The 26160-nt window shown below is 50.7% G+C and overlaps 1 protein-coding gene across 1 annotated transcript in view; it reads left to right on the top strand.

The window, feature by feature from the left end:
* The first annotated feature begins 7743 nt into the window (after positions 1 to 7743).
* SLC7A5 (solute carrier family 7 member 5) overlaps positions 7744 to 26160 on the top strand; it is a 43485-nt gene continuing 25068 nt past the window's right edge. Inside the window, exons 1-2 of the mRNA XM_048515305.1 lie at positions 7744 to 8425; positions 25006 to 25131. Coding sequence (XP_048371262.1) covers positions 7873 to 8425; positions 25006 to 25131 — 679 coding nt within the window. The 5' untranslated portion in view covers positions 7744 to 7872. The remainder of the gene's footprint in view (positions 8426 to 25005; positions 25132 to 26160) is intronic.

The raw sequence follows: 26160 nt of genomic DNA, 5'->3' as shown, positions 1-26160 counted from the left end.
GATATGGGAGCGGAATAGGAGCAATGCCAGCAAGAGGTTTGAGCAGCCATTCTTCTCTGCAAAAGTTTCAGCTTCTTTCAGAACAATGAAATGGTTATGAAGAAGAAGAAGAAGAAGAAGAGTTTGGATTTATATCCCCCCTTTCTCTCCTGTAGGAGACTCAAATGGGTTTACAATCTCCTGGCCCTTCCCCCCTCACAACAAACACCCTGTGAGGTAGGTGGGGCTGAGAGAGCTCCGAGAAGCTGTGACTAGCCCAAGGCCACCCAGCTGGCATGTGTGGGAGTGTACAGGCTAATCTGAATTCCCCAGATAAGCCTCCACAACTCAAGCGGCAGAGCTGGGAATCAAACCCGGTTCCTCCAGATTAGATACACGAGCTCTTAACCTCCTACGCCACTGAAAGCTGTGACCAACATAAAAAGACTTTCATACAAGTTGGTAAATCCATTTCAGTTATTTATACCCTGCCTGTTTACAGAAGAGAATGTCGGGTTGGCCTGTTTTATTCTCACAACAACATGTGAGGTAGGTTACGCGGAGAGGCTATGACGGCCCAAGGTAACCCAGTAGACTTCCATGCCAGCGGGGGTTTGAACATGTGTCACCTAGAACTCAGTTGGACGCTCTTACTCCTATGCCAATGTGCATTCCACTTGAGTAATCAGACATAATACTTCAGTCCTTGGCATCTCTAGGGAAAAGGACCAGATCGTAGATGATGTGAAAGGCTTTTCTCTGCCTGAGACCTTGGAGAACGGCTGCCAGTCTGAGTACGCAATACTGACTTTTATAGAATCATAGCAAAACACAATGACACTGAAAGTGGATAGCAGCACAAACAGCTGTATATCTCAAAATCTTAAAGAACTGAACAAAATCAATATTACAACATACTCTCTGATCTTACATTAAGAACATAAGAACAAGCCAGCTGGATCAGACCAGAGTCCATCTAGTCCAGCTCTCTGCTACTCGCAGTGGCCCACCAGGTGCCATTGGGAGCTCACATGCAGGAGGTGAAAGCAATGGCCTTCTGCAGCTGCTGCTCCCGAGCACCTGGTCTGTTAAGGCATTTGCAATCTCAGATCAAGGAGGATCAAGATTAGTAGCCATGGATTGACTTCTTCTCCATAAATCTGTCCAAGCCCCTTTTAAAGCTATCAAGGTTAGTGGCCATCACCACCTCCTGTGGCAGCATATTCCAAACACCAATCACACATTGCGTGAAGAAGTGTTTCCTTTTATTAGTCCTAATTCTTCCCCCCAGCATTTTCAATGGATGCCCCCTGGTTCTAGTATTGTGAGAAAGAGAGAGAAATTTATCTCTGACAACATTTTCTACCCCATGCATAATTTTATAGACTTCAATCATATCCCCCCTCAGACGTCTCCTCTCCAAACTAAAGAGTCCCAAACGCTGCAGCCTTTCCTCATAAGGAAGGTGCTCCAGTCCCTCAATCATCCTCGTTGCCCTTCTCTGCACTTTTTCTATCGCTTCAATATCCTTTTTGAGATGTGGCGACCATTATTTTCAAATGAGTACAGAAACCGTTTCAGTGTATAAGTGTATGGTTCGGTGTACAATAAATGCACCAGAAAGATTCTTAGATCATGATAGACAAGTGATAAGGCCCCACATCCCAAGGGTTTGCTCACCAGGAGCTCTTGGCATGCCAGACAGTGCAGTACGGCAAGCGTGCAAAATATCTGCCCCCATTAACCATCCTGTCACATTGCAAAGCATTCTCTTCAGCCAGACTGAACTCCTTCCCTTCTCCAGGCATGACTGGAAGATTCTGCCATGTTCCACTCTCTGGTGGGATTTGCCCTTGTGGCTCTATGCTACCTGCCACAATACTGCATATCATTTGACACTGATCTTTACATTGCAAGGGGTTAAGAACATAAGAACTAGCCTGCTGGATCAGACCAGAGTCCATCTAGTCCAGCACTCTGCTACTCGCAGTGGCCCACCAGGTGCCTTTGGGAGCTCACATGCAGGAGGTGAAAGCAATGGCCTTCTGCTGCTGCTGCTCCTGAGCACCTGGTCTGCTAAGGCATTTGCAATCTGAGATCAAGGAGGATCAAGATTGGTAGCCATAGATCGACTTCTCCTCCATAAATCTGTCCAAGCCCTAAAGCAATCCAGGTCATCACCACCTCCTGTGGCAGCATGTTCCAAACACCAATCACAGGTTGCGTGAAGAAGTGTTTCCTTTTATTAGTCCTAATTCTTCCCCCCAGCATTTTCAATGGATGCCCCCCTGGTTCTAGTATTGTGAGAAAGAGAGAAAAATTTCTCTGTCAACATTTTCTACCCCATGCATAATTTTATAGACTTCAATCCTTATCCCCTCAGGCGTCTCCTCTCCAAACTGAGGTCCCAGCCTGCCTCTCCTCATAGGGAAGGTGCTCCAGTCCCTCAATCATCCTCGTTGCCCTTCTCTGCACTTTTTCTATCTCCTCAATATCCTTTTTGAGATGTGGCGACCAGAACTGAACACAGGACTCCAAGTGCGGTCGCACCACGGTTGGACTTGATTACCCTTGGGGTCTCTTCCAACTCTATGATTCTTTAGATAAAGAAGCCCGTACTCACATTCTTGGCCCCCTAATTGCCAAAATGAAGTATAACACAGACAAGTCATTTATACAATTTCTTCCAGCCAACAAGAACGAGGAGGTGACTGTAATAGTGGCATTTGTTCTGGCTACTCTCCTGACAAAAAGTCCTCACTGGGAATACTTTAGAAATAATAAATGACCAATAATAGGTAGACCAATGGTTTGGTCAACCGCTCTCTGAATTGTGAGATTGTTATAAAATTATAACTACAAACTGAACATGTATTTTAAACGCAAAATAATGCATTTTCAAACCACTTTCACAACTGTTTGCAAGTGGATTTTGCCATTCCGCACAGCTTCAAAGAGCACTGAAAGCAGTTTGAAAATGCATTGTTCTGCATGTGCGGAATGAGCCGTGATCAGAAGCGATCCCATTTTAGATCAAGAAATGCTGCTAAAGATTTCCGAATACATACATCAAAGAATTTTTCATGTATGGTCTTACAGATATAAATCAGCATCCAGATCTTGTAGCAAACATAGATCAACAAAACCACAGAGGGAGTAATCGGCATCCGGCTAAATGCCTGACCTCATCAAAGCTTCGAGGATTGTGGTAAGTACCAGCTCTCCCTAGTCTCTTTAAAGAGAGAAATACCTTTGATAAATCCTGAGCCTCCAAAGGGACGGTATCTCAATTAGTCATCCCAGACTGTGGTTTGCTGTAGCACCTCTAGACTACCGCAAAAATGTCCTTATGGATGAAAGGCTGAAGGTACCTCCATGTGTTTATGTGCAGTCCTCCACAAGAACCTCAATTTGTGTTAGGAATGCATCTTGTTAGATCCTAGCAGTGTGCAGAAGGCTAAAACACTGTAAGTCCTCATTCCCCACTGAACAACTCTTAACTCCCACCTTTCCCCATAGAATATTAGTAAAACTGACAAGATGCCCTCAGACCAATTTCTCATTCCCCCTCCTTCCAAATTTCCCTCCTCTTCAATGTTGGACCAAATATTGCCCTTCTGTGCTCATAAATCTTTGATAATCGCCAATATTGTAATGTCTGTGATAACTGGAGGAAATCCAGCAAGAGTGAACCCCGAATTTCAAGATAATTCAGCCATGAAACATCTACTTTATGAACAACAGAATGAGTTAATCATTTATTTACAGTCACAACCAGCAGAATAACACACATCAGAACGGGCCTGTAAAAATCTAAATCTAGCTATAGCACAGCAGCAAGGTCTGGAACAGATGATAGGACTGTTCCATGTAACTGGTTGTGGTGGGTTTTCCGGGCTGTTGACTTCCCTCTGTGATCTACCTCTGAAGACGCCAGCCACAGATGCCGGCGAAACGTTAGGAACAAGATCCACCAGACCACGGCCACACAGCCCGGAAAACCTACCACAACCAGCTGAATCCGGTCGTGAAAGCCTTTGACAATATATTCCATGTAAATTTGTGGGCTGCAGAATTGTGTCCAAAAAGAAATATTCGACTTGATTAGCCACTGAAGGCGCCACTGCCTAAGGAGCTGTCCAGAAAATAAGATCTCCTCTGTGCCTGAGCGTGTAACAGAGAACTTACCTTTGGGACCAAGACAATTGTCCTGTGTTCAGAAGTAGGCTGTCTCGTCTCTTGGCCCCGGGCCATGCTTACTTTTGGTTCGGGCATAATGGAGGCTGTAGAAAGGGAGTCTCTTTGATGTGACAAACTCTGAGTGTTCGCACATGGAAACCTGATTTTTATAATCAAATCCTCTTCAAAGGGCTCGAGGCCAAATACGAAGGCCAGAGCGGAAGATAAGGGGGGCAAGTCTTGGTCAGAACCAATATCACAGCAAAGCTAAGAAGTGCAAAATAATCCCTTAGCTCCACCATGCCCACCCCTCTTTGCAAAGGAGAGAAGGACATTGGGAATAGATTGCTCATTTGCTTTACTTTCCTTTTGTTTAGGATTATATCCTGTCCCCAGCCAAAGACCGGACTCAGGGGGGCTTGCCTGCAACCAAATTACAATATAGTAAAATTCCAACCTAATATAATTAAAATTCACATCTTGACCAGTAGTTAAAAACTTTTATCATCATCATCATCATCATCATTATTATTATTATTATTATTATTATTATTATTATTATTATTATTATTATTATTATTATTATTATTATTATTATAACTTGTATACCGCCCTCCCCGGAGGGCTCAGGGCAGTGAACAACAAGATATACAAACAGAGCACAAAATAAATCAATAAATACCAAAAATAATTAAATAAATTATTAGGGCGCTGCTTTTAACTGATATGAATTTTTAGTAGTTTATTTTGTTATCCACTTGTTTATATTATGATGTAAACAGCCCTGAGCCCTTTGGGGGAGGGCGGTATAAAAGTGGAACAAACAAACAAACAAACAAACAAACAAACAAACAAATATGGCTCTATACACATTAAAACCAAACCCATTAAAATGCAGCTTCCGAATACTAAACATAACAGATGGCGATCTACTATCAAATCCCCTAAACATGGGGGAGGGGCATTCCCGTACCACTATACTCTCCTGGACTGTTGCCCCCCCCTCCCACCCACCCCGTCATTTGCCTGCTTTGATCTCATCACACTGTCTACTCGATGCCCAGTGCAAAAATATTTTAGATTTCTTTTCCCGTGCTCATGCAAAACATTTTTCTTCCGCCTGCAAGCAGGCCTTGTGATGTTTCTGCGTTCTGCTTTTACAAGCATAAGGTGATGTGTGAACCAGGATACTGATACCCAAAGCACGACCACAACCAGAGCTGCAGAAGCTGATCGATGAACCACAGAAACGACGGCTATTGTTTGTTTCCAGGAGGACCCAGTTCACACGTGACATTCGTCTACGAAAGTTCAAGTCAACTTCTTGGTGTGGAACAAGACTTTGTGCACAGGCCTTAAATGGGAATGTTGCTCTGTTGTTCTCAGAGCCGTGAGGTCTGTGCCGGAGCCGCCAGGGGGCATAATCCGATCAGGCAAAAACTCACAAAAATAAAAAATTTGTGATCTGGCCGATGCTGAAATGTGTTTCCAGTGTTCCTGAATCTACCCCTCTGGGGATTTAAGAAGGCAAAGACAATACAGAAGTTTTATTGGAAGGGGGGGCCATTCCATGTCCGTTTCTCATATGACGCAGTGAATGTATTTAGGGGACTTGGTTTTGGAAATCCAGCCGCACATCTCAGGAGGGACGGCAAAGCCCTTTCCAAGGGGTTGTGAGTCACACTTTGAACATGAAGAAGCACCAGGCATATTGTTATCCACAGAGGGTATCCATACAGTGATTAAAGAATAAAAACAGGCATTGTCTGTTTTTAGCAGAGATGGCAAACCCGACCCGTTTGATGTGCCCAAAACTTCTGAGGAACAGGGAACATTTGGGTGTATTCAAGAATCAGCTGTGTGATTTGAACAGGCATTTCACAAACGGTGGCACGGTTATCCTTTGTAAGTGACGGCGGGCTTCATACGTGCCTTTATTTTACAGAAGACATGATTTTCCTGCTTGCACGTGCTTCCCCACCCTCCCCATCATGTAAGAGCACCTCGCAGGCAGAAAAGTAGGGTGGAGAGCACCTTGCAGGTAGAAAGGCAGCTCCTAAGCAAAGCTTTACTATGCATAGAGCCACATGATGTGGCAGACAGGTCACCTGGGTCCGCAAGGGAGGTATCCCCATGTTTGAATCTGCTCCTTCTACAAATAAAAAAATGTGCATCAGGAAGAAAGGATCCAACTCGGCTTCTTCCTTCTGGGCTAATTTCTGCTTGCAGGGAGGCCTGGGGCATTGCATTACCTTGCTGTACAGATGCCAATCTGCAGGTGAGGCCCAAAGATCTCCCGGAAATGGCCAGGCGACAGAGACCGGTCCCCCTGGAGAGAACAGATATTTGTATTCATGATGCTTTTATTTAAGAGAAGAGTTTGGATTTATACCCCCTTCTCTCCTGTAAGGAGACTCAAAGGGGCTTCCAATCTCCTTTCCCTCCCCCCCCCATAACAAACACCCTGTGGATGGGGCTGAGAGAAATCCGAAGAACTGTGACTAGCCCAAGGCCACCCAGCTGGCCTGTGTTGGAGTGTACAAGCTAATCTGGTTCACCAGATAACCCTCCACAGCTCAAGTGGCAAAGCGAGGAATCAAACCCGGTTCTCCAGATAGAATAGAATAGAATAGAATCTTTATTGGCCAAGTGTGATTGGACACACAAGGAATTTGTCTCCGGTGCATATGCTCTCAGTGTACATAAAAGAAAATACATTTGTCAAGAATCATAAGGTACAGCACTTAATGATTGTCATATAGGTCTAGTAAGCAATCAGGAAACAATCAATAGTAATAAAAACATAAAATGTAAAAATCATAAAATAAAATGAAATGTCAGCACAGGCTATAGTCATACAGTCATAATTGGGAGGAGATGGGTAATAGGAATGATGAAAAAAGTAGTGCAGTAATTATATAATAAATATATAATAAATAGTTTGACATTATCGAGGGAATTATTTGTTTAACAGAGTGATGGCATTCGGGAAAAAACTGTTCTTATGTCTAGTTGTCTTGGTGGACGAGAGGGGAGATTAGAGAGGGGACGTTATTACGCCGCAAATAGACGGGCTACACATGTAAAATAATAATAATCACCAAACAGGGAGGGGGGGGGGGGTTATGGGCCCTGCCCAGACTCCACCCCCAAATCTCCAGGAATTCACCCGCCACGGAGATGGCAACCGCTGGTGCCCAGAAGGCGAGGCTCGCTCCCTCCCCTTTCCCAAAAAAGGCGCGATCCAAACGGTCTCCTTGGCGCCCTCCTCCCGCCGTGCACGTGTGAACCGGGACCGCGCGGTGTCGGTGCGGCTCGCAAGCCCCCCAGTGGCGGCGGCGGCGGCGGCGTCCCCGCGGCGCGCCTGCCCTTCCTTCCTTGCTTGCTTGCCAGCCAGCCAGCCGGGCTTGGGGACGAGCCGGGCGGCGCGCACGTGGTCGGGCGGGGCCGGGCGGCGCGGGGCGGCCCTCCCGCGATATAAAGGCGCTGTGGCGGCGAGCCGGGCGCCGGTTGGGGAGCGCACGAGGCGGGGGCCGGCGGGACGGTTGCGGGGCCTGATCGCTCGCTCGCTCGCTCGCTCGCTCGCTGCGGCCGGGGACCGGCGGACACCCCAGCGGGCGCGTAAAGGCGCACGAGGGCGCACGGCGGCTTCCTCCTCCTGCTGCTGCTGCCGCCGCCGCTGCTCCTTCCCTCTGTCTCCCTGCCCGGCCGGCCATGTCGGGCGGCGCGGGGGTGAAGAAGCGCGGCTCGGCCGGCTCTCCGGGGCCGGAGGAGGAGCAGATGCTGGGGGCAGGAGCGGCGGCGGGGCCGGCGGCGGAGAACGGCTGCGCGCCCGGGGCCGGCCCGGCGCAGTCGGAGGTGGCGCTGAAGCGGACCATCACGCTGGGCAACGGCGTGGCGCTGATCGTGGGCACCATCATCGGCTCGGGCATCTTCGTGACGCCGACGGGGGTGCTGCGCGAGGCGGGCTCGGCGGGGCTGTCGCTGGTGGTGTGGGCGGCCTGCGGGCTCTTCTCCATCGTGGGCGCGCTCTGCTACGCCGAGCTGGGCACCACCATCTCCAAGTCCGGCGGCGACTACGCCTACGTGCTGGAGGTCTACGGCGCGCTGCCCGCCTTCCTGAAGCTCTGGATCGAGCTGCTCATCATCCGGCCCTCCTCGCAGTACATCGTCGCCTTCGTCTTCGCCACCTACCTGCTCAAGCCCTTCTTCCCCACCTGCCTCGTGCCCGACCAGGCCGCCAAGCTCGTCGCCTGCCTCTGCGTCCGTGAGTAGACACGCGCCCCTCTGCCCGTGTGCAGAGCGCCCGGCTCGGGGACCCAGATCTGGGAGGCCAGGAGGGCTGCAGGGGAGGCTGGCGGTGGCAAACCATCTACACCCTCTGGCCATGTGCAGAGCGTCCTGCCCCGGCCCCAGATCTGGGAGGCCAGATCAACAGGGGAGGAGGCCAGGGTGGCTGCAGAGAGGCTGGCGGTAGCAGACCATACACCCTCTGGCCATGTGCAGAGTGCCCAGATCTGGGATGGTGGCAGACCATTTCTGCTCGCCTCTGCCCTGACCTGGGTGCTCTCAGGCTAGCCCCCTCTGAGAAGCTCATCTGTGCCTGCCCCCCTATCTAGATGCCCCCGACTAGCCCCATCTCAAAAACCTGTCAGCAGGGTCTTCCTGGGTCAGATCTTGGAGACGACTCCAGAGTCTCTGTGCAGAGGCAGACAACAGCAAACCACCTCTGGTCATCCCTTGCCTTGGGAACACTACAGCGCTGCCCTACATTGGTTGCCCCCTGGTTTACATTGTCCAAGCTACCCTGTTTCCCTGAATATAAGACATCCCCTGAGAATAAGACATAGTAGAGGTTTTGCTGAACTGCTCAATATAAAACATCCCCCAAAAGTAAGACGTAGCAAAGTTTTTGTTTGGAAGCATGCCTGTCGACCAGAACACCAGAGCATGCAGCTGTGGAGTGGAAAAATAAGACATCCCCTGAAAATAAGACATAGCGCATCTTTGGGAGCAAAAATTAATATAAGACACTGTCTTATTTTGGGGGAAACATGGTAGCGTGATCATGTCCTATCTGAGAAGCTAAGCAGGGTCAACCCAGGTCAGTTCTTGGATGGAGACGTCAGGGCAGTCCAGGGTTACGGCAGACAGAGGGGCAGCGAGGAGAGACCACCTCTTGTCATCTCTGGCCTGGGTGCCCCAGACTAGCCCGATCTCTGAAGCTAAACAGCCCGAGTCAGATCTTGGATGAGAGTCCAACGCCAGGGTCTCTGTGCAGAGGCAGACCACCGCAGATCTCCACGTGGAGTTAGGAAGAATGAATGAGATGTTTGCTTTTGGTCCCGGCAGGCATGATGCTATCCCTGCCAAGGTGGGGCCTGGCCGGGGCGCGGAGGTCTGGGAAGGAAGGAGAGGGCGTTTCCAGGAGAAGCGGCTCATAAAAGCTTCCATCTGGCCTAGACCGACAAAAAGGGACGCCTCTTCCCGCCACGGGCGTGCAGGGAAGGGGGTTTGTGACGCTCCAGCAGTGGCCGTGTGCAAACCACGTGTGCGTTAGAGTAGTAGATCTCACGTGGTTGCAAAGGCTGCGTTTGATCCCTGGAAAGAGGATCAACCGGAGGGCAGGTGAAGGATCCAGGACCTGACCTACCTATTTTGAGACCTTTTTGGCAGCCGAGAGAGAAACCGCTGGGCGTTCTTTTCAAGGAGTACCCTCGCGCGCTCTCTGGAGTTCTGCTTCATTCATTCAGGCAAGCCAGGCTTCCTTAGATCCTCGGCACCCGGCATCTCTACCCCCACGTGGGATGCTGGGAAGAAAGGCCTCCGCGCGTCTGGGGAGTGTCGCAGTGTTTGGGAGTGCCCTTGTGAGAGGCGCGTGCCTGGCTCTGAGGATCAGGTCCACTTTCCCTGACACCCAGCTTGCCTGTGGCCGCGATAAGTCTCAAATAACCCCTTAAAGATTAATGAAAGTATTGGCTGTCTGTCTGCATGAACTGTTGCAGGGTGTTTGAAGCCCAGAGTTGAAAACAGCAAGAATGTGTGTGTTGGGGGGGGGAGGGGGCGGTATCATAGAGATCAGTCGACCTGGTTTCTCCAGACAAAGAATGCCAGGCTACATTGCGGAGCCGTCTTGGTGGGAGAGAAATCCCGGTCAAGCCGCCCTACCCAACGACCTTCGACCTTTCAGTCATCTGAAGTCTCTTGGCTTTTTCTTAGCTGATCTCTCTGCAGCCCAAAGAGGCTTTGGATGAGGTTGAGGTACAAACGCTGGAATAAATTCAAAGATTCTGGATCTGAGGTTTTCAATCATATGAGTTTCAAAGGGACTCAGTTGCGGGGGGGGGGGGGGGCCTCAGCGTCTGCGTGTGCTAAAGTCCAGTGTTGTGGATAGAATTGGACCAGCTCTGGCCAGATGCCCACATAGTGTCCTTTCTGTGGCTTTGCGCCCTGTGGCCTGTTTATCTGAAAAAGAGCTAGAGGAGAGCTGTTTGATTCCCCACTCGTCCCCCTGAGTGGCAGAGGCTTATCTGGTAAACCAGATGTGTTTCCCCATTCCTACATTCCTGCTGGGTGACCTTGGTCTCGGCATAGTTCTCTCTGAACTCTCTCAGTCCCACCTTCCTCACAAGGTGCCTGTTGTGGGGAGAGGAAGGGAAAGGAGCTTGTCAGCCACCTTGAGTCTCCTTACAGGAAAGGAAGGTGGGGCATAAACCCAAACTCCTTTTCTTTGACCTGCCTCTGTTGTGCTCTCCTGTGAGGGATTGTCGCTGGGTACAGTTCCTTGTGATAATTCCCATCACTGAGCTGCACCCGGGGCAAAGAGTTTGGGCACCGAATATGTCTTCTGGCCAGCGGTGGGATTCAAATAATATAACAACCGGTTCCGGTGGTGTGATTCAAATAATTGAACAACTGGTTGTTTACAAGCACCGTTTTAACAACCAGTTCTGCCGAAGTGGTGCGAACCGGATGAATCCCACCACTGCTTCTGGCCCTTCAGGAGCAGCAGTGGCGTAGGAGGTTGAGAGCTCGTGTATCTAATCTGGAGGAACCGGGTTTGATTCCCAGCTCTGCCGCCTGAGCTGTGGAGGCTTATCTGGGGAATTCAGATTAACCTGTACACTCCCACACACGCCAGTGGGTGACCTTGGGCTAGTCACAGCGTCTCGGAGCTCTCTCAGCCCCACCCACCTCACAGGGTGTTTGTTGTGAGGGGGGAAGGGCAAGGAGATTGTCAGCCCCTTTGAGTCTCCTGCAGGAGAGAAAGGGGGGATATAAATCCAAACTCCTCCTCCTCCTCCTCCTCCTCCTCCTTCTTCTTCTTCTTCTTGTTGCCTGGATGAAGTTTTACTGTGCCTGCCCCCCCCCCCCGCCTTTTCTCTTCTTGGGGGCTTCTCACGTTTCAGTTTCTAGGCTCTTTCTGCAGTCTGGCTGGTCTAACTTAGCCTGGGTCTCGGAACTGTCCTGCCATTCCGGAAGCCAGTGGGTGGGTGCTGCTGGTGGTGGGACGTTTAATTCAGGATGTGATGAGGTCTGGCAGGTGGGACCAGGCTCGAGGTGTGGGAGGCTAAATCATCACTCAGGTCATCATCGAGAATTTCAGCACCACTTTTTCTTTTTTGCTTGGGTGGGGAAAAATCTGTGTTTTTTCCCAACTGGTCAGAAAGAGAAGAGGCAAATCAGCTTGTAGTTTAAAACTGGACAAAAGCTCTTCCATCGGTCCCTTCAGAGTTATTGCACCGTTTGTGTTTCCTTTTAGAGGAAAGCGGTCAGAGATTCCACAGACCCGTGGTACTAACGGAGCAGGTGTTAGTCTATCTGTAGCTCTGAGGGTGTTTGGTCTTTGCCTTGTGGGGGAGAACATGCGGACGAGGACCTGTTGTGTGGCACTGTCATGTTCTCCGTTCCCTTTCTCCTCTCTTGCTCTGGATCCCCTGTGGTTGCAGTTTGCAGATTCAATACAACAACCTTTATTAGGCATATTAAAATAGGCTCCAGAGCGTTACAGACATTTCCGAAGTACAAATCAAAAGTACATTCAAAACACAGACAGATAAACTGTATCTCGTCAGTCAGTTTTATTATTACGTCCATTAGGCCAGCAAAAAACTGTATCTAGAATTGGACATTACTTAGAAAGTTCTGTCACTTGTAAAAGAAATTTTGCTACTCTTTCCAAGAGCACAGCCTCTGTATTATTTAACAAAAGCTCCACAACAGAGTTGTCAGAGTCTCTTTCAGATTTGTTCAAGACCAGCCCAGGAGAGAAATTCCTAATACCCACATATCTTGGACAGTCAAGTATAATGTGAGCAGGAGTCTCCACTTGGTTTTTATAGTGTGGACAGTCCTGATCCTGGAGAGGGATAGATAGATAGTGACCCTTTGTAATGGCCGATGGGAAAGTATTGCATCTGGCCCTTGTAATAATCCATCTCTGTTGGGGTTCGGTTAATAGTTCAAGATATTTTTGGCTATGTGCCCCTGTTCTGGTACCATTCCGACAGAAAGGGGTGGAGTTTGCAGATTCCAAGGAAGGTCTGTGCATGGATCTTGGGTTGTGGCTTCACACACCGGGCCTGCAGGAGACCGAAAGACATAACTCGGGGTGTTCCTGGAGGAGGGCCACGCGGGTGAACGAGCTTCCTCGTTCTGCCATTTGGGATGGGCAACTCCCGAGAAACAGGCTTGTCTGGAAACGGCGGATGCCGCTTTGGATTGCGAAATATCTGGACCGTGTGCTGCTCAGCCGCCGTCTGGAACTTCTCAGGCAACTACAATAAATACAGTCACGGAGCCCGGTCTCTTCCCAACCCCCTGACTCACGCAAACCCTCGATGTTTGTCGATTGGGATTCTTTCCAAGTTTGAAGTTTTAGGTTCGTGCAAACGGCAGCAAGCCGCAGGGTGGGCATGTTGACGCTCTAGCAGTGGGGGAGATTTTTGCTGTGGAAAGTAACGTGATCCTTTCTGAAATTGGAAGCCAGGTGGTGCGATATCTGTCATTTTTATTGACGGGCCAGTCACTTGCCGGGCTCTCCCTTTCTCTCTCCCCTCCTTTTCTCCCTGGCCTCCCTTGCAGGATTGTTGCGGATAAAAATGGAAGGAGGAGGACATTATTTAAAATAGGCACCTTCTGCTTCTCTGTGCTACTTCTGGAAGTCGTTATGCCTTCTTTCGTGCCTTGGAAGAAGAACAGGGTGGTGGTTATTTTGAAGGGGGTTGTTTCGGCCAGGCCAACCCCCCCCCCCCGATTTTCTCTTTATTTTATTGCACAGAGTTCTAGAGCAAGAATACTCGGGGGCGGGGTCGAAAACTCCCCAGGAGTTATTTTGCATTGGAGCTGCTGAGCGGGTTTAAGAAACTGATGCAGGGGTTAAGTTTCATGCCCTGCTCAGGCCGACACAGTGAAAATAGCAGCGGCATATCTAGGGGGTCATTTGACCCACACCCCATTAGCCTCGTACACACGGGGTGGGGGGCTTTTGGCCCCTGTGTCTCCCCCTCTCCGTAGCCGCTTCTGCCTGCCAGTTGGCTACTTGCAAATCCGACTTGACCCCACACACACCCTTGTTTTTCTGTGGCCCGTCCCTTTTTGTATGTCTCCCCCCCACCACCACACTGCTCCACCCCTCCAACCTTTTCCTCCATCTGAGGCCACAGTGGCCACTCGGACAATGGAAAAGGTTGGGGTTCTTTTTGCAGGAGGTGGGGAGTTTGGGTGGAAGCTGGGTGCAGCACCCAGGGCTTGCTCCTCCGAGCACCGCTTTGTGGTGGTACGTCACTGACAAATAGCCTGCCTTATAGTCCAACTCTCTCCCCAATAGTTTATCTTGGCAGTGTTGCCAAAACTCCTTTGCCCCACAGGTAGTTAGAAATAGATTCGGGGGGGGGGGGTTTCCATCCAGACTAGAACACACACACCCCGCTGCAGATACCATAAGTAAACTTTTAGGAGCAGCAGTGGCATTCGAGGTTAAGAGCTCGTGTATCTAATCTGGAGGAACCGGGTTTGATTCCCCGCTCTGCCGCCTGAGCTGTGGAGGCTGATCTGGGGAATTCAGATTAGCCTGTGCACTCCCACACATGCCAGCTGGGTGACCTTGGGCTAGTCACAGCTTCTCGGAGCTCTCTCAGCCCCGCCCACCTCACAGGGTGTTTGTTGTGAGGGGGGAAGGGCAAGGAGATTGTAAGCCCCTTTGAGTCTCCTGCAGGAGAGAAAGGGGGATATAAATCCAAAACTCTTCTTCTCTTCTAAACTGCAAGCTGACTTTTGGGGAGTAGCAGAAGGGATTTGTGTCATTTTGGGAGTGGCACATTTAACTTTCTCCTAGTTGCTGACTATTCCCCCCCACCCACCCCTTTTTGTTTTAAGCTTTGAGTTTAGAAGTCCCTGTACACACGTTTCATTAGCTTAGGAAGATTATTGTACACAGCTCTGCATCGACTAGCTTTCTTCTTGGTTTCCTGCCTAATTGGGGCCTTTTGATGTGTTTTCCTGCGCGCACGCACACACACACACACCCCGCCTCCCCCCATACATGCTTGGCAGAGCCAAGGTGTTAACAATGAAATCTCTCAGCCGGCTGCGAACAAGTTGGTTCTTAAAGGGATTACCCCCAAACCTACCATTACTTGTTCCCTCGCTGGCTGGCACAGCCTGATAGAAGCTTTCAGGGGCTTTTAAAAGAGATGGAACAAGGTGGTGGAATTGGGCGTATGTGAACACTCTGCTCCCGGGTGTGTTTACTTAGGAGGAACTCCCTTCGATGCATTCGGCATACCATACCATGGAGGCTGGCATGCTGTAATTGTGCAGGCGAAGGAAAGCAACCTTTTCCCAGTTGGGAAGAAGGGCCAGTCTTAGCATGGAGCACTGTCGATGCACCCTAGAAGTTAGGAACACCGTTTCCCTCGCAGGGTGCACGTTTTTGGGAGTCTCCAACGGACGAGGGCTCTCTGGGGGGTCTCCCAGCTCTGCCACTTGGAATTGTGCGTGCATTGAGCTATTCCTCCCCACCCTCCAAAAAAATATAGGGTTGCTGGTGGCTTTTTTTCTCCATTGCCACTGTTTTCATTCTAGGCACTGCAAGGCCCAGGAAATAGGAAACCAGGTTGGGGGGTGGGTGGTCTCATGTGTAGTTGCCAGGCAACCCCCTGCGGTCCCGAGTCGCTTCTGGCTTGCAGCGAGAATCAATAGGAGGCGCGTTTGGAAGGCTGCTCACGTGACTTTGCTGCTATTTTGCCTTTCTTTCCCCGTGGATGTCTTGCATAGCTTGGTTACTCCCCCCGCCCCGGTCTGGGCATTTGTAAGAACGGAGGCAGCTGCTTGGGGAAATGGAGCCCCACTTGGGGGGTGGGGGCAGAGGGTTGATGCGCCCAATGGCTGCTTTTCCTGGGCCAGGGTCTGCGTTTTGACCTCCAGTCGCTGACCAAACCAGGCGAGTGGGCGTATTCTGGACTAACATGAATATAACTTGAGCACCGGGGAAAGGGAAGGAGCAAAGGATCTTGCTATTTAAACTTGGGCTGCAGGAGAGCTTTGAATCTTCCTTTTGAGGTGGGCGAGCAGGACTTTCCCGCTCTGTGGAATCCACGGGGTTCTCGAGCGAAGACTCAAAGCCTGCTTCCCTACACGCAGGATAACGCACTTTCCATCCACGTTCGCAATTGCTTGCAAGTGGATTTTGCTTTTCCGCCCAGCTTCGAAATGCATCGGAAGTGCCTTGTTCTGCATGTGTGGAAGGGGCCAAAGCGAAGCCGGCTCATTGCCGAGTCTGGAGTGCAGGTCTGACCGCCGACCTGGCCCTCGGCACCGGTCCGCTCCACCTTGCGCTGTACCGGCTAGCTGTCCTGGGTCCCTGCTGGGTTCCCCCTGCCCAGAATTCTTTGCTGCTGGTTGGATCGTCGAGAGAGGCGATTTCTGTCCCATCAGGGGCGGCTGGAGAAATGTTTGTTTCCGCGTGGAGTTGTCCACTTAGGGTCTGCAGCCTCAGTCCCTCTCTTCCCCCCTCCTCCGGGCCAGATGAGTGGGCCGTAATAAATGTCAGGCGTGCATGTTTATATTTGGAAATCCTGCCGATCTTCCAGGGCCGGCACAGTGGCGGTAAAGACCTGCATGGGCAAGCTCAGCCGGTCTTTTCATGGCTGCAGGGACTGTTGAGAGGAGCTGTCACCCCCTCGTCACAGGCTCCTGCCTCCGACACGCCTCCCCCTGAAACGCTGACGCCTCCGCCCCCGAGCGCCCTCTAAACCCTGCCCTGGCGTGACAGGCTTTTCGAGGGAATCTGTGGCTGCTTCCTTCCGCAGGCTTCGCACCTGGGCCCATTTCTCACTTTCCCAGATGTCTTAGTGGTCCTTTTAGTTACCCTTTCGTGCCCTTTCTTGATGGCTGCAGTTTGAATTGCACCCAGAATCTCCCTTGTTTTCTTTGCACTGGTGACGGGGCTGTGCCACCCCTCCGCCGGAGTTTGTAAATATTTGTCTGTTTCCATGGAGCGGCGGTGACGCAGCGCTGGCCATATTTGGGGGTGGGGGGTTGAGCAGAGATCTGCCAGCTGCTGAGCAAGTGCGATTCCCCACCCCCAACCCCCCCATCAGAATATCAGCACTTCAAGTCTCCCACCCCCACACACACACACATCCGCCTGCTATCCTGGGGTTGTATCCCTGCCTTCCTGCCACTGCAGACAGCTGGCTGACTGCTTTCTTCACCGACAGGTTGCTCTTGATTGTTTGAACACATGATTGAGCGCATGAAGCTCAAAGCTGGTCTTCTACTGAACCAGACCCAATCCTTCCCCAGCTCAGGGCACGGAAGCCGCCCTCTCCTTTCTCCTGTTTTGTTTTCTGCCGAGGAACTCTCGGAGAAAGCGTGCTCTGGCCACTGCTCCCAGGACGCAGCCTGCTCAGTCTGGCTGGGAACAGGATGCTTAAAACTTTCTGCGTAGCTTTGTGCAGAGGTGGGTTGATTGTGAGGATGTAAAGCCACGGGGCGGCCCTGCGCTGGCCGTCTCTGCTCTCGGAAGACGGGCCTCCCAGAATTCCCCTCGCTCGACCTTGTCTAATGGATGCAAATTCGCCTTGTGTAATTGACGCACCTTCTCCTGCTCCCGTGCATGCGGATCTCTGTGTGTTTTGGATAATGTGTTGTTGTTTTTTACTTCCTTTGCTCTTCCATCATCAACTTCCAGTCCCTTCTTGCCTCTTAAGTTTAATAGGTTTTGTCCAGCGTGATCATTCCAGGCGGCGGAATAAAATGCTAGGGCTGAGGCTGGCTTTCCTACTTTTTAGAATCATCGTTTCCCTTCCCTAATTACTTCCTCTGTTAATGAGTGGTGCCCTCCTGGCAGGACTTCTGCCCCCCCCCCCCGGACTTCTTGCTGGCTTCTCCGTTGTGCACCCCCTGCAAACGAAGGAGCCTTCTGCCATCCTTGTGGAGTCGTGGGGACTGCAGCATACCTGCATTTGCAGGTGTCTGTTGCGTTCGGCTGGACCTGAGCATAACGCTGAAATGATTCCCCCCTGCAAAGCTGTGGCAGAGAATCCTGGTTTTCTAGGTCAGAAACGAACCCCAGGTTGAAGTTCTGTCTGGTTCTGACATGATGCTCAACTCTGGTTTCTCAGGGACATGTCAGTTTTCGATCGGAAGGTATTAATGAGCGAAGGGGACGGCGGGCCTCCTTTGGCAGAGATCCGAGGGTGTATTGCAGATGTGAGCCAGGCAGAGATGAACTGCAGGCACCCCAAAGAATGACATTGGGCAGACCCCAGGTGTGAACATTTCATTTCACTTTATATTTATACCCCGCCCTATCCCCGAAGGGCTCATATTGACTCCGGCTAGACTGTAGAACAGCCCTGAACACATTGGCCAACACCTGGAATCTACCTGCTGACATTGTTTGAGGTTCCTGTGCAGGGGTCTGCAACCTGCGGCTCTCCAGATGTTCATGGGCTACAATTCCCATCAGCCCCTGCCACCATGGCCAATTGTTCCATGCTAAGCAAGAGGGGAAGGTACGCACCAAAGTGAAAATGAAGAAAACTTGTACCAACAGGTTACAATAATGACTTCAAAAAAATTAGTTCTCCCACTGGAGTAGCAATTTACTTTTAAGTAACCAAAGTAATTTTATAATTTTACAAACAGTAACCAAATGTTTTGGAAAAATTGTTTACATTCTCCCATTTGGAGTAATATATATAAACATAAGTTAGAACGGCACGGCAATGTAATCTAAATATAAATATAACAGCTAGCCAGATTCTAGATAATTAAACCAACTGGCCTCGTTAAACTTCATGGCTGTTAAAGGCAGGTCATGGTTTTTCAAAGTATAATAATGGTTACAATCAGGGAGGACAACGCTCTGCAATTGGTTTGTTCTTATGCCTCTTGAAATGTCCTTCAAATTCTAATTTCATAGTTTTAATTTCACCATGGCCAATTGGCCATGGTGGCAGGGCTGATGGGAATTGTAGTTCATGAACATCTGGAGAGCCTCAGGTTGCAGATCCCTGCAGTGTAGCAGAAGGGGCATGGGTATATTCTCTGATTTATTCCACGCTTATCCTTGTGACTTGTTGATATCTCATTACTGTGGAGATGTCGATCAAACTGTTTCTCTTCACCCGCCAGGGGTGTCCTTATTGCCTTCGAATCCCTTAGCGGAAAAGAACCTGTGCCTCTTGGAAACACAACACCCTGCGTTAATACGAGAAGCAGTTGTGGGAGGGCGACACCTTGCTCTGGCTTAATTCTGCCTGCCCTGCAACCCCACAGCTATTAAATAATGCAAAGGCGTGCAGTCGCTTCGGGGAAACGGTGACTTCGGGGTGACAGCCTCTTGCGTTGGAGGGAGCTGAAGTCGAGCCATTCGGCGGTCTGCTTTGTGGGAGCGCCTGTTAAGTGGTTTTGTTCCTACGGAGACTCTTGCTTTGGCTAGCTCAAAACAGGTCGCTCCAGCCTGCAGCCGCCTTGCAGGGCCCTCAGCAGGCAAAGATCTTTCCAAGTGCAAAACACTTCAATTTGAGGTGCTGGGTTGTGGGGGTTGAAGAAGAAGAAGAGTTTGGATTTATATCCCCCCTTTCTCTCCTGCAGGGGCTGACAAACTCCTTGCCCTTCCCCCCTCACAACAAACACCCTGTGAGGTGGGTGGGGCTGAGAGAGCTCCGAGAAGCTGTGACTAGCCCAAGGTCACCCAGCTGGCGTGTGTTAGAGTGCCCAGGCTAATCTGAATTCCCTAGATAAGCCTCCACAGCTCAGGCGGCAGAGCTGGGAATCAAACCCGGTTCCTCTAGATTAGATACACGAGCTCTTAACCTCCTACGCCACTGCTGCTCCTGGGACAATCTGCATACACCGGCGGGGGGTGGGGGTGGGGGGCTCCCCTCCTGAGCTGTGGCCAAGCATATATGCCACAGCTTCACACCAAGTTGGGCTGCTTCTTCCACCAGCCTCTCTGCCGTGCCGTGTGGCTGGCCGAGGCGTTTCCTGGGCAGCCCCCTTCTACAAGCAAGGCGTATTTGCGTTCCTGCTAGGCGGCCACCCAACCCCTTGCAGTGTGGCCTGCCGGTGGTTTGGTCTGTGCTGATACTGATTATCTTGCCCTTGGGATTCTGCTAGGTTTCGACGGCACCGCCATAGTCTCCGACTACTGGCTGCCCTTGAAAACAAACTGGGAGTCCCCCGCGAGGTTCTTGCGTCACATAAAAAAGAAGAAGAGTTTGGATTTATACCCCACCTTTCTCTCCTGTAAGGAGACTCAAGGTGGCTGACAAGCTCCTTTCCCTTCCTCTCCCCACAACAGACACCCCTTGTGAGGTAGGTGGGGCTGAGCGAGTTCAGAGAGAACTGTGACCTTCCTTGAGGTTTCCATACATTCATTTTATCAGCTCTCAGACTTGGACAAAGAGGGGTCTGCTTATGACCCTTAAGGCTTGCAGCTAAAAATTCTAGCAAGCGTCTGCACTGAAAGAGGTGTGTGTGCGTTTGTGTGTGTTATCAGCCTTCCCCACACAGCATGTTGTCACTCCCCAGGTCCTCTGCCTCCTCTTTTGCTGCTGTTTTCCACAGGCAGCGTGGAATGTGATGAGCACCACATAATCTACCTTGAATCTCAGGGGGAGAGGCAGACTCTGAATAATGTCATTAAAAAATAGGGAAGAGTTAGTACTTCTTTCTGCCTCCTCCTCCTCCCAAGCATCTGATTGCAAGGACTTTGGGTGCAGGAGCTCTGCAGAGTCTTGGGGACAGAAATGGAACCCAGGACCCTCCAGGTCCCTAAGGCCCCTTCCGCACACGCAAAATAATGCGTTTTGAAACCACTTTCACAACTGTTTGCAAGTGGATTTTGCTATTCCGCACAGCTTCGAAGGGCACTGAAAGCAGTTTGAAAGTGCATTATACTGCATGTGCGGAGTGAGCAGCAGTGGCGTAGGAGGTTAAGAGCTCGTGTATCTAACCGGGTTTGATTGGCAGCTCTGCCCCCTGAGCTGTGGAGGCTTATCTGGGGAATTCAGGTTAGCCTGTACATTCCCACACTCGCCAGCTGGGTGACCTTGGGCTAGTCACAGCTTCTTGGAGCTCTCTCAGCCCCACCCACCTCACAGGGTGTTTGTTGTGAGGGGGAAGGGCCGCGACCTGGAGATTATGAAGCCCCTTTGAGTCTCCTACAGGAGAGAAAGGGCGCAATATAAATCCAAATCCCTCCCTCCTCCCTCCCTCCCTCCCTCCTCCTCCTCCTCCTCCTCCTCTTCTTCTTCTTCTTCTTCTTCTTCTTCTTCTTCTTCTTCTTCTTCTTCTTCGTCTCTCCTCCTCATAGGGCATGGATTCCACACCTTTTACCATTTTGATTGCCGTCCTCTGGACCCGTTCCAACTTGCCAATATCCTTCTTGAATTGTACTCCCCAGAACTGTACGCAGTATTCCATGTGAGGTCTAACCAATGCAGAATAGAGAGGTGCAGTTACAACCCTCAATCGAGACACTATGCTCTGAGATCCTCACGTTCAAGTGTTGATTGAATCCTGCCTCCCACCCCCAGGAAAAATGGATGAGCCCCAGAAGCGTCCCAAGTGGACACAGAAAGGAGCAAGAGTCCAGCGGCACCTAAATGGCAGGCGAAACTTATTCCGTCACGAGTTTTCGTGAGCCAATGCTTGCTTTGCTTAGCTTTGGCATTCGGTTGTCGACGGCTCGTTCATCTCATTTGCCTGTTGAGTCCCTGCCTGTGAACTTTTCAAAATTAAACGAATGATGCAACATAAAACCAGCCGGCGAGTCTCCAGCAAGCGATGCAGATTTTTTTTCAGGGAGAGGTGGCGGTTCCAGGCATGCAGATTTTTGTTTATATTGCCGGCGCTGGTTGTGCGGGGCAGGCACTTCCTTCTGCAAACGAGCTGCCACCTGGCATTTTCAAAGAGCTCGCTGCCTGTCTGCTGCTGCCGCCCCACGCCGGTTGGGGAACGCCTGCCGGCAGAGCGTGCGGCTGAATGATGCAACCCCCGCCTTTATTGCCTGGCCTCGCTTTGAGTCACCAGGGAGCCGGGCAGAAAATCGGCGCCTTTCATTCATTCGCTTGAATCGCTTTGAGAAAAAAGCTTCTTCGAGGGGGCCCAGTAGAGAAAGGGGGGGCGGGGGCGGGGAGCTTTGCTCAGAATGAGTCACAGAGGCAGGTGTACTTTCCCATCAATTCCCACCAGCGATAGTGTGCTCCCAGTAATTTTAGTAACAGGTTCCCATGGTGGTGGGATTCAAACAGTGGCGTAGCGCCAGTGGGGCTGGACAGGGCACAACGGGGGTGTGGCCGGGCATTGCTGGGCGGGGCTGTGGCAAGGACACAGCGGCTTTGCCGGTCCTTGGGCGGGAAACGAATGCACGCAGGCGCAGGCTGCCACGCACGCCGGTGCACCTCCTGCTAGACTGCTTCAAGTTCTGCGCGCTACTGCTGAGAGGAGGGGCGTAACTAAGGCAAGAATCACGTGGCAAAATCACCCATTAGTAACCCCCTCTCGGCACACACAAATAATTAGTAACCTACTCTCGGGAACCTGTGAGGACCTGCTGGATCTCACCTCTGTGTGCTCCACTCCCCAGCCATGCAAAAAAGAGGGCTGAAGCAACCCCACGTCCCCCAGTTTTAATCTCCCCCCCCCACCCTGGGGAGAAAAGGAGAGCAAGCTGGCAGCCTGATTCCAGCAAAGAAAGTCCACCCCCCAATTTTAAATAATCTTTCTGAAATGTGTTACTAAGTCGGAGGCAGAGGTGGGATCCAACCAGTTCTCACCACTTCTCTAGAAGTGGTTACCAATTTTTTTCTGAGTGCCGAGAAGGGGTTACTAAAGCAACCTCCCTACCCAATAGGGACTGGAGGTGTGTGTGTGTGGCGACGCAACTGTTTGAATCCCACCACCATCGGAACCACAAAGGATTGCGAAGAGCTCCAAGCGGACCTTGATAAATTAGATGAGTGGGCTCAGAAATGGCAAATGCAGTTCAATGCAGCAAAATGCAAAGTGATGCACATAGGGGCAAAAAATCCAAACTTCACATACACGCTACAAGGGTCAGTGCTATCAGTCACAGACCAGGAAAGGGATTTGGGCGTCTTAGTTGATAGTTCCATGGGAATGTCAACTCAATGCATGGCAGCTGTGAAAAAGGCACACTATATGCTGGGGATAATTAGGAAAGGAGTTGATAATAAAACTGCAAGGTTTGTCGTGCCCTTCTGTAAAGCCATGGTGCGACCGCACTTGGAGTACTGTGTTCAGTTCTGGTCGCCACATCTCAAAAAGGATATCGAAGAGATAGAAAAAGTGCAGAGAAGGGCAACAAGGATGATTGAGGGATTGGAGCACCTTCCTTATGAGGAGAGGCTGCAGCGTTTGGGACTCTTTAGTTTGGAGAGGAGACGTCTGAGGGGGGATATGATTGAAGTCTATAAAATTATGCATGGGTTAGAAAATGTTGACAAAAGAGAAATTTTTCTCTTTCTCACAATACCAGAACCAGGGGGCATACATTGAAAATGCTGGGGGGAAGAATTAGGACTAATAAAAGGAAACACTTCTTCACGCAAGGGTCAAGAGAAGCGGTTCTTCTTCGAAGAGATAGAAAAAGTGCAGAGAAGGGCAACGAGGATGATTGAAGGATTGGAGCACCTTCCTTATGAGGAGAGGCTGCAGTGTGCTGGACTAGATGGACTCTGGTCTGATCCAGCAGGCTAGTTCTAAAAAAAAAGAAAGAAAACCTGTTATTAAAATTTTTGGATCCCACCACTGGTCGGAGGTCTGTCCAAATGACTCCCAAGTATTGCATTTTTAACAGAATCTGTTTTATTCGTGTATTGTTTAAATGTGAACCATCTGCAGATTTGAAACGTTACTAAATAAAACCTACATCAGTTGGCACCCCCCAGCCCCAGGACTGGACAGAGAGTGTCTTTATTTCTGTATCTTCCACGGGTGAGCAGATGGAAGAGAAGGCTGCAGTCCCGCAAGGTGGAGGGTTAAGAGTGGCAGACTCTAATCTGGACAACTGGGTTTGGTTCCCCAGTCCTCCACATGAGCAACAGACCCTTCATCTGATGTGCTGGGTTTGTTTCCCCGCCCCTGCGGCTGATCCCTGCTGGGTGGCATCAGGCTAGTCCCAGTTCTTCAGCTCCACGTATCTCACAGGATACCTGGTGGGAAAGGAAGGGAAGGTGATTGTAAGCTGCTTTGATACTCCTTAAAGGTCGAGAAATGCAGGGTATAAAAACCAGCTCTTCTTCAGTTCTGTTAACAGGGAAACCTTCATGCCTTCCATGCGGCTGCGCAGGTGGAGAAGCTGTGCGCGCGTAGAACAGTGGTGGTTCATAGGATATGGTGGTTGAAAGTGCAATTCGCAGCTGACTTATGGTGACCCTGTAGGGCTTTCAGGGAAAGAGATACATAAAGGTGGCCTGTCTCTGCGTGGGGACCCTGGGCTTCCTTGTGGTCTCCTGTCCAAATATCCTAACTAGGGGTGACCTTGCTTAGCTTCCCAGATGTGGTGAGATGGGGCCAGTTCAGGGCAGCGAGTCGGGTACCTATCTCGAACTCCAGAGCAGAATTGCTGCAGCTACAGGCTGCTGGGCACATAACCTGTGTAAGATTCTCAGGGCACACCTGTTTGACTTCAGCAGGGGTTCCCATTGTGATGCCCTTGGGACCTATCCACACCTTTCTAGTACCTGCCGAGTGTTTTTAGGAAGTGGGGGGGGGGGGGCGGCCACAGGTGTGACTGTTGCACAGCCAGGCTTCTGTTTGGCCACTGGAGATTTGATTGCAGATTTTTTGAAACGCCGCTTCAGCCACTGCTGTCAGTCTAACAGTGTGACTGAAGGTAAGCGACGGCAGCCATTTAATTAATTAATTAGTTAATTAGTTAGTTAAATTTATAGGCTGCCTCATCCCCAAAGGGCTCCAGGCGGCTCACAACATGGCTGTTTCCAACAGCAATTTAATACAGCATAAAAACTTAACCCATCAAAACACAACAGCAGTTAACAGCAATAAATAAATTAAAACAACAAAATTGTGTAGAACATACACACACATTTTGTGCTTCCTGTGGCTGTATCAGAATTCCAAAGTCACCCGCAGGCTCAAAACAGCTGGGGACTCGCGGGCTGGAGTGGTGCACCCTTTTGGGTGGGGGAGCGGGCATTTAGTATCACGGGCATTTTGTGTGGCGTTTTGCGCCAGGTCACACGGCGGGGTTCCTTTTTGGCCAGGCCTGCCTGGGTAAAGAACTCTCTTCTGCAAGATCTCTTCTGCAACGATCCGCTAATCCTGTCTTTTTTTGGTCTGTTCCAGTGTTGCTCACGGCAGTGAACTGCTACAGCGTGAAGGCTGCCACCCGCGTGCAAGACGCCTTTGCGGCCGCCAAGCTCCTGGCGCTCACCTTGATCATCATCCTTGGGTTCGTTCAGCTTGGAAGACGTGAGTTCAGGACCTTTCAGCACCAAGCCACAGTTTTTCCAACAGCACGTGGCTGTCTGGGAGCAGATCACATGCCCTTCCCCCCCCCCACACCCCTCCGCCTGCTTCCTCACGCTGTGAACTAGCATGCCTGCGCGCCCTCCCCCATCCCCACCTGCTAGATATTCCCAGAAGACGGAGGGGAGGAAATGAGCAGCAGCGACAGAGGTGGGCTGCGCAGACGCTAGACTTGATGTGATTTCGCCCCCTCCTGGCCTGTGGGGAAAGTTGAACACTTCTGCACTGGTATCTCAAACAAGCACGGGAACAGGAATTGTAGAACACTGCAAGGGGGGGGGGGGGGGAGAAATGCTTGATTATCTATTCTTCTTTTTAATCATTGGTCACTTCATTTCCCCCTTGTTTCTTACTCTAGTCCCTGAAGAGCAGAAGCGTTTTGTAATGAGCTGCAAACAATCAGGACTGGGGGAGAGGTGGGATCCAGCAGGTTCCCACAGGTTCTCGAGAGTAGGTTACTAATTATTTGTGTGTGCCGAGAGGGGGTTACTACTTGGTGATTTTGCCACGTGATTTTTGCCTTAGTTACGCCCCTCCTCTCAGCAGCAGCGCGCAGAACTTGAATCAGTCTAGCAGGAGGTGCACTGGTGTGCGTGGCAGCCTGCGCCTGCGTGCATTCGTTTCCCGCCCAAGGACCGGCGCAGCGGCTGCGTCCTTGCTACAGCCCCGCCCATGAATGCCCTGCCCCTGGAATGCCCAGCCACGCCCCTGTCGTGCCCCGCCCAGCCCCATTGGTGCTATGCCACTGTGTGAATCCCACCACCATGGGAACCTGTTACTAACATTTTTGGATCCCACCACTGGACTGGGGTGTTGTGGGTTTTCCGGGTTGTGTGACTGTGTTCCAGTAGCATTTTCTCCTGACGTTTCGCCCGCATCTGTGGCATCTTCAGAGGATCTGATGGTAGTAAAGCGAGTGGAGTATATATACCTGGCAGGTACATTCTGTGTCTCATTCCCAGAGTGGCAGGT

The sequence above is a fragment of the Sphaerodactylus townsendi genome, linkage group LG14 (assembly GCF_021028975.2).
Source record: "Sphaerodactylus townsendi isolate TG3544 linkage group LG14, MPM_Stown_v2.3, whole genome shotgun sequence".
Taxonomy (NCBI): Eukaryota; Metazoa; Chordata; class Lepidosauria; order Squamata; family Sphaerodactylidae; genus Sphaerodactylus; species Sphaerodactylus townsendi.
The sequence above is the reverse complement of the archived record's forward strand: the minus strand, read 5'-3'. Positions and strand labels throughout refer to the sequence as shown.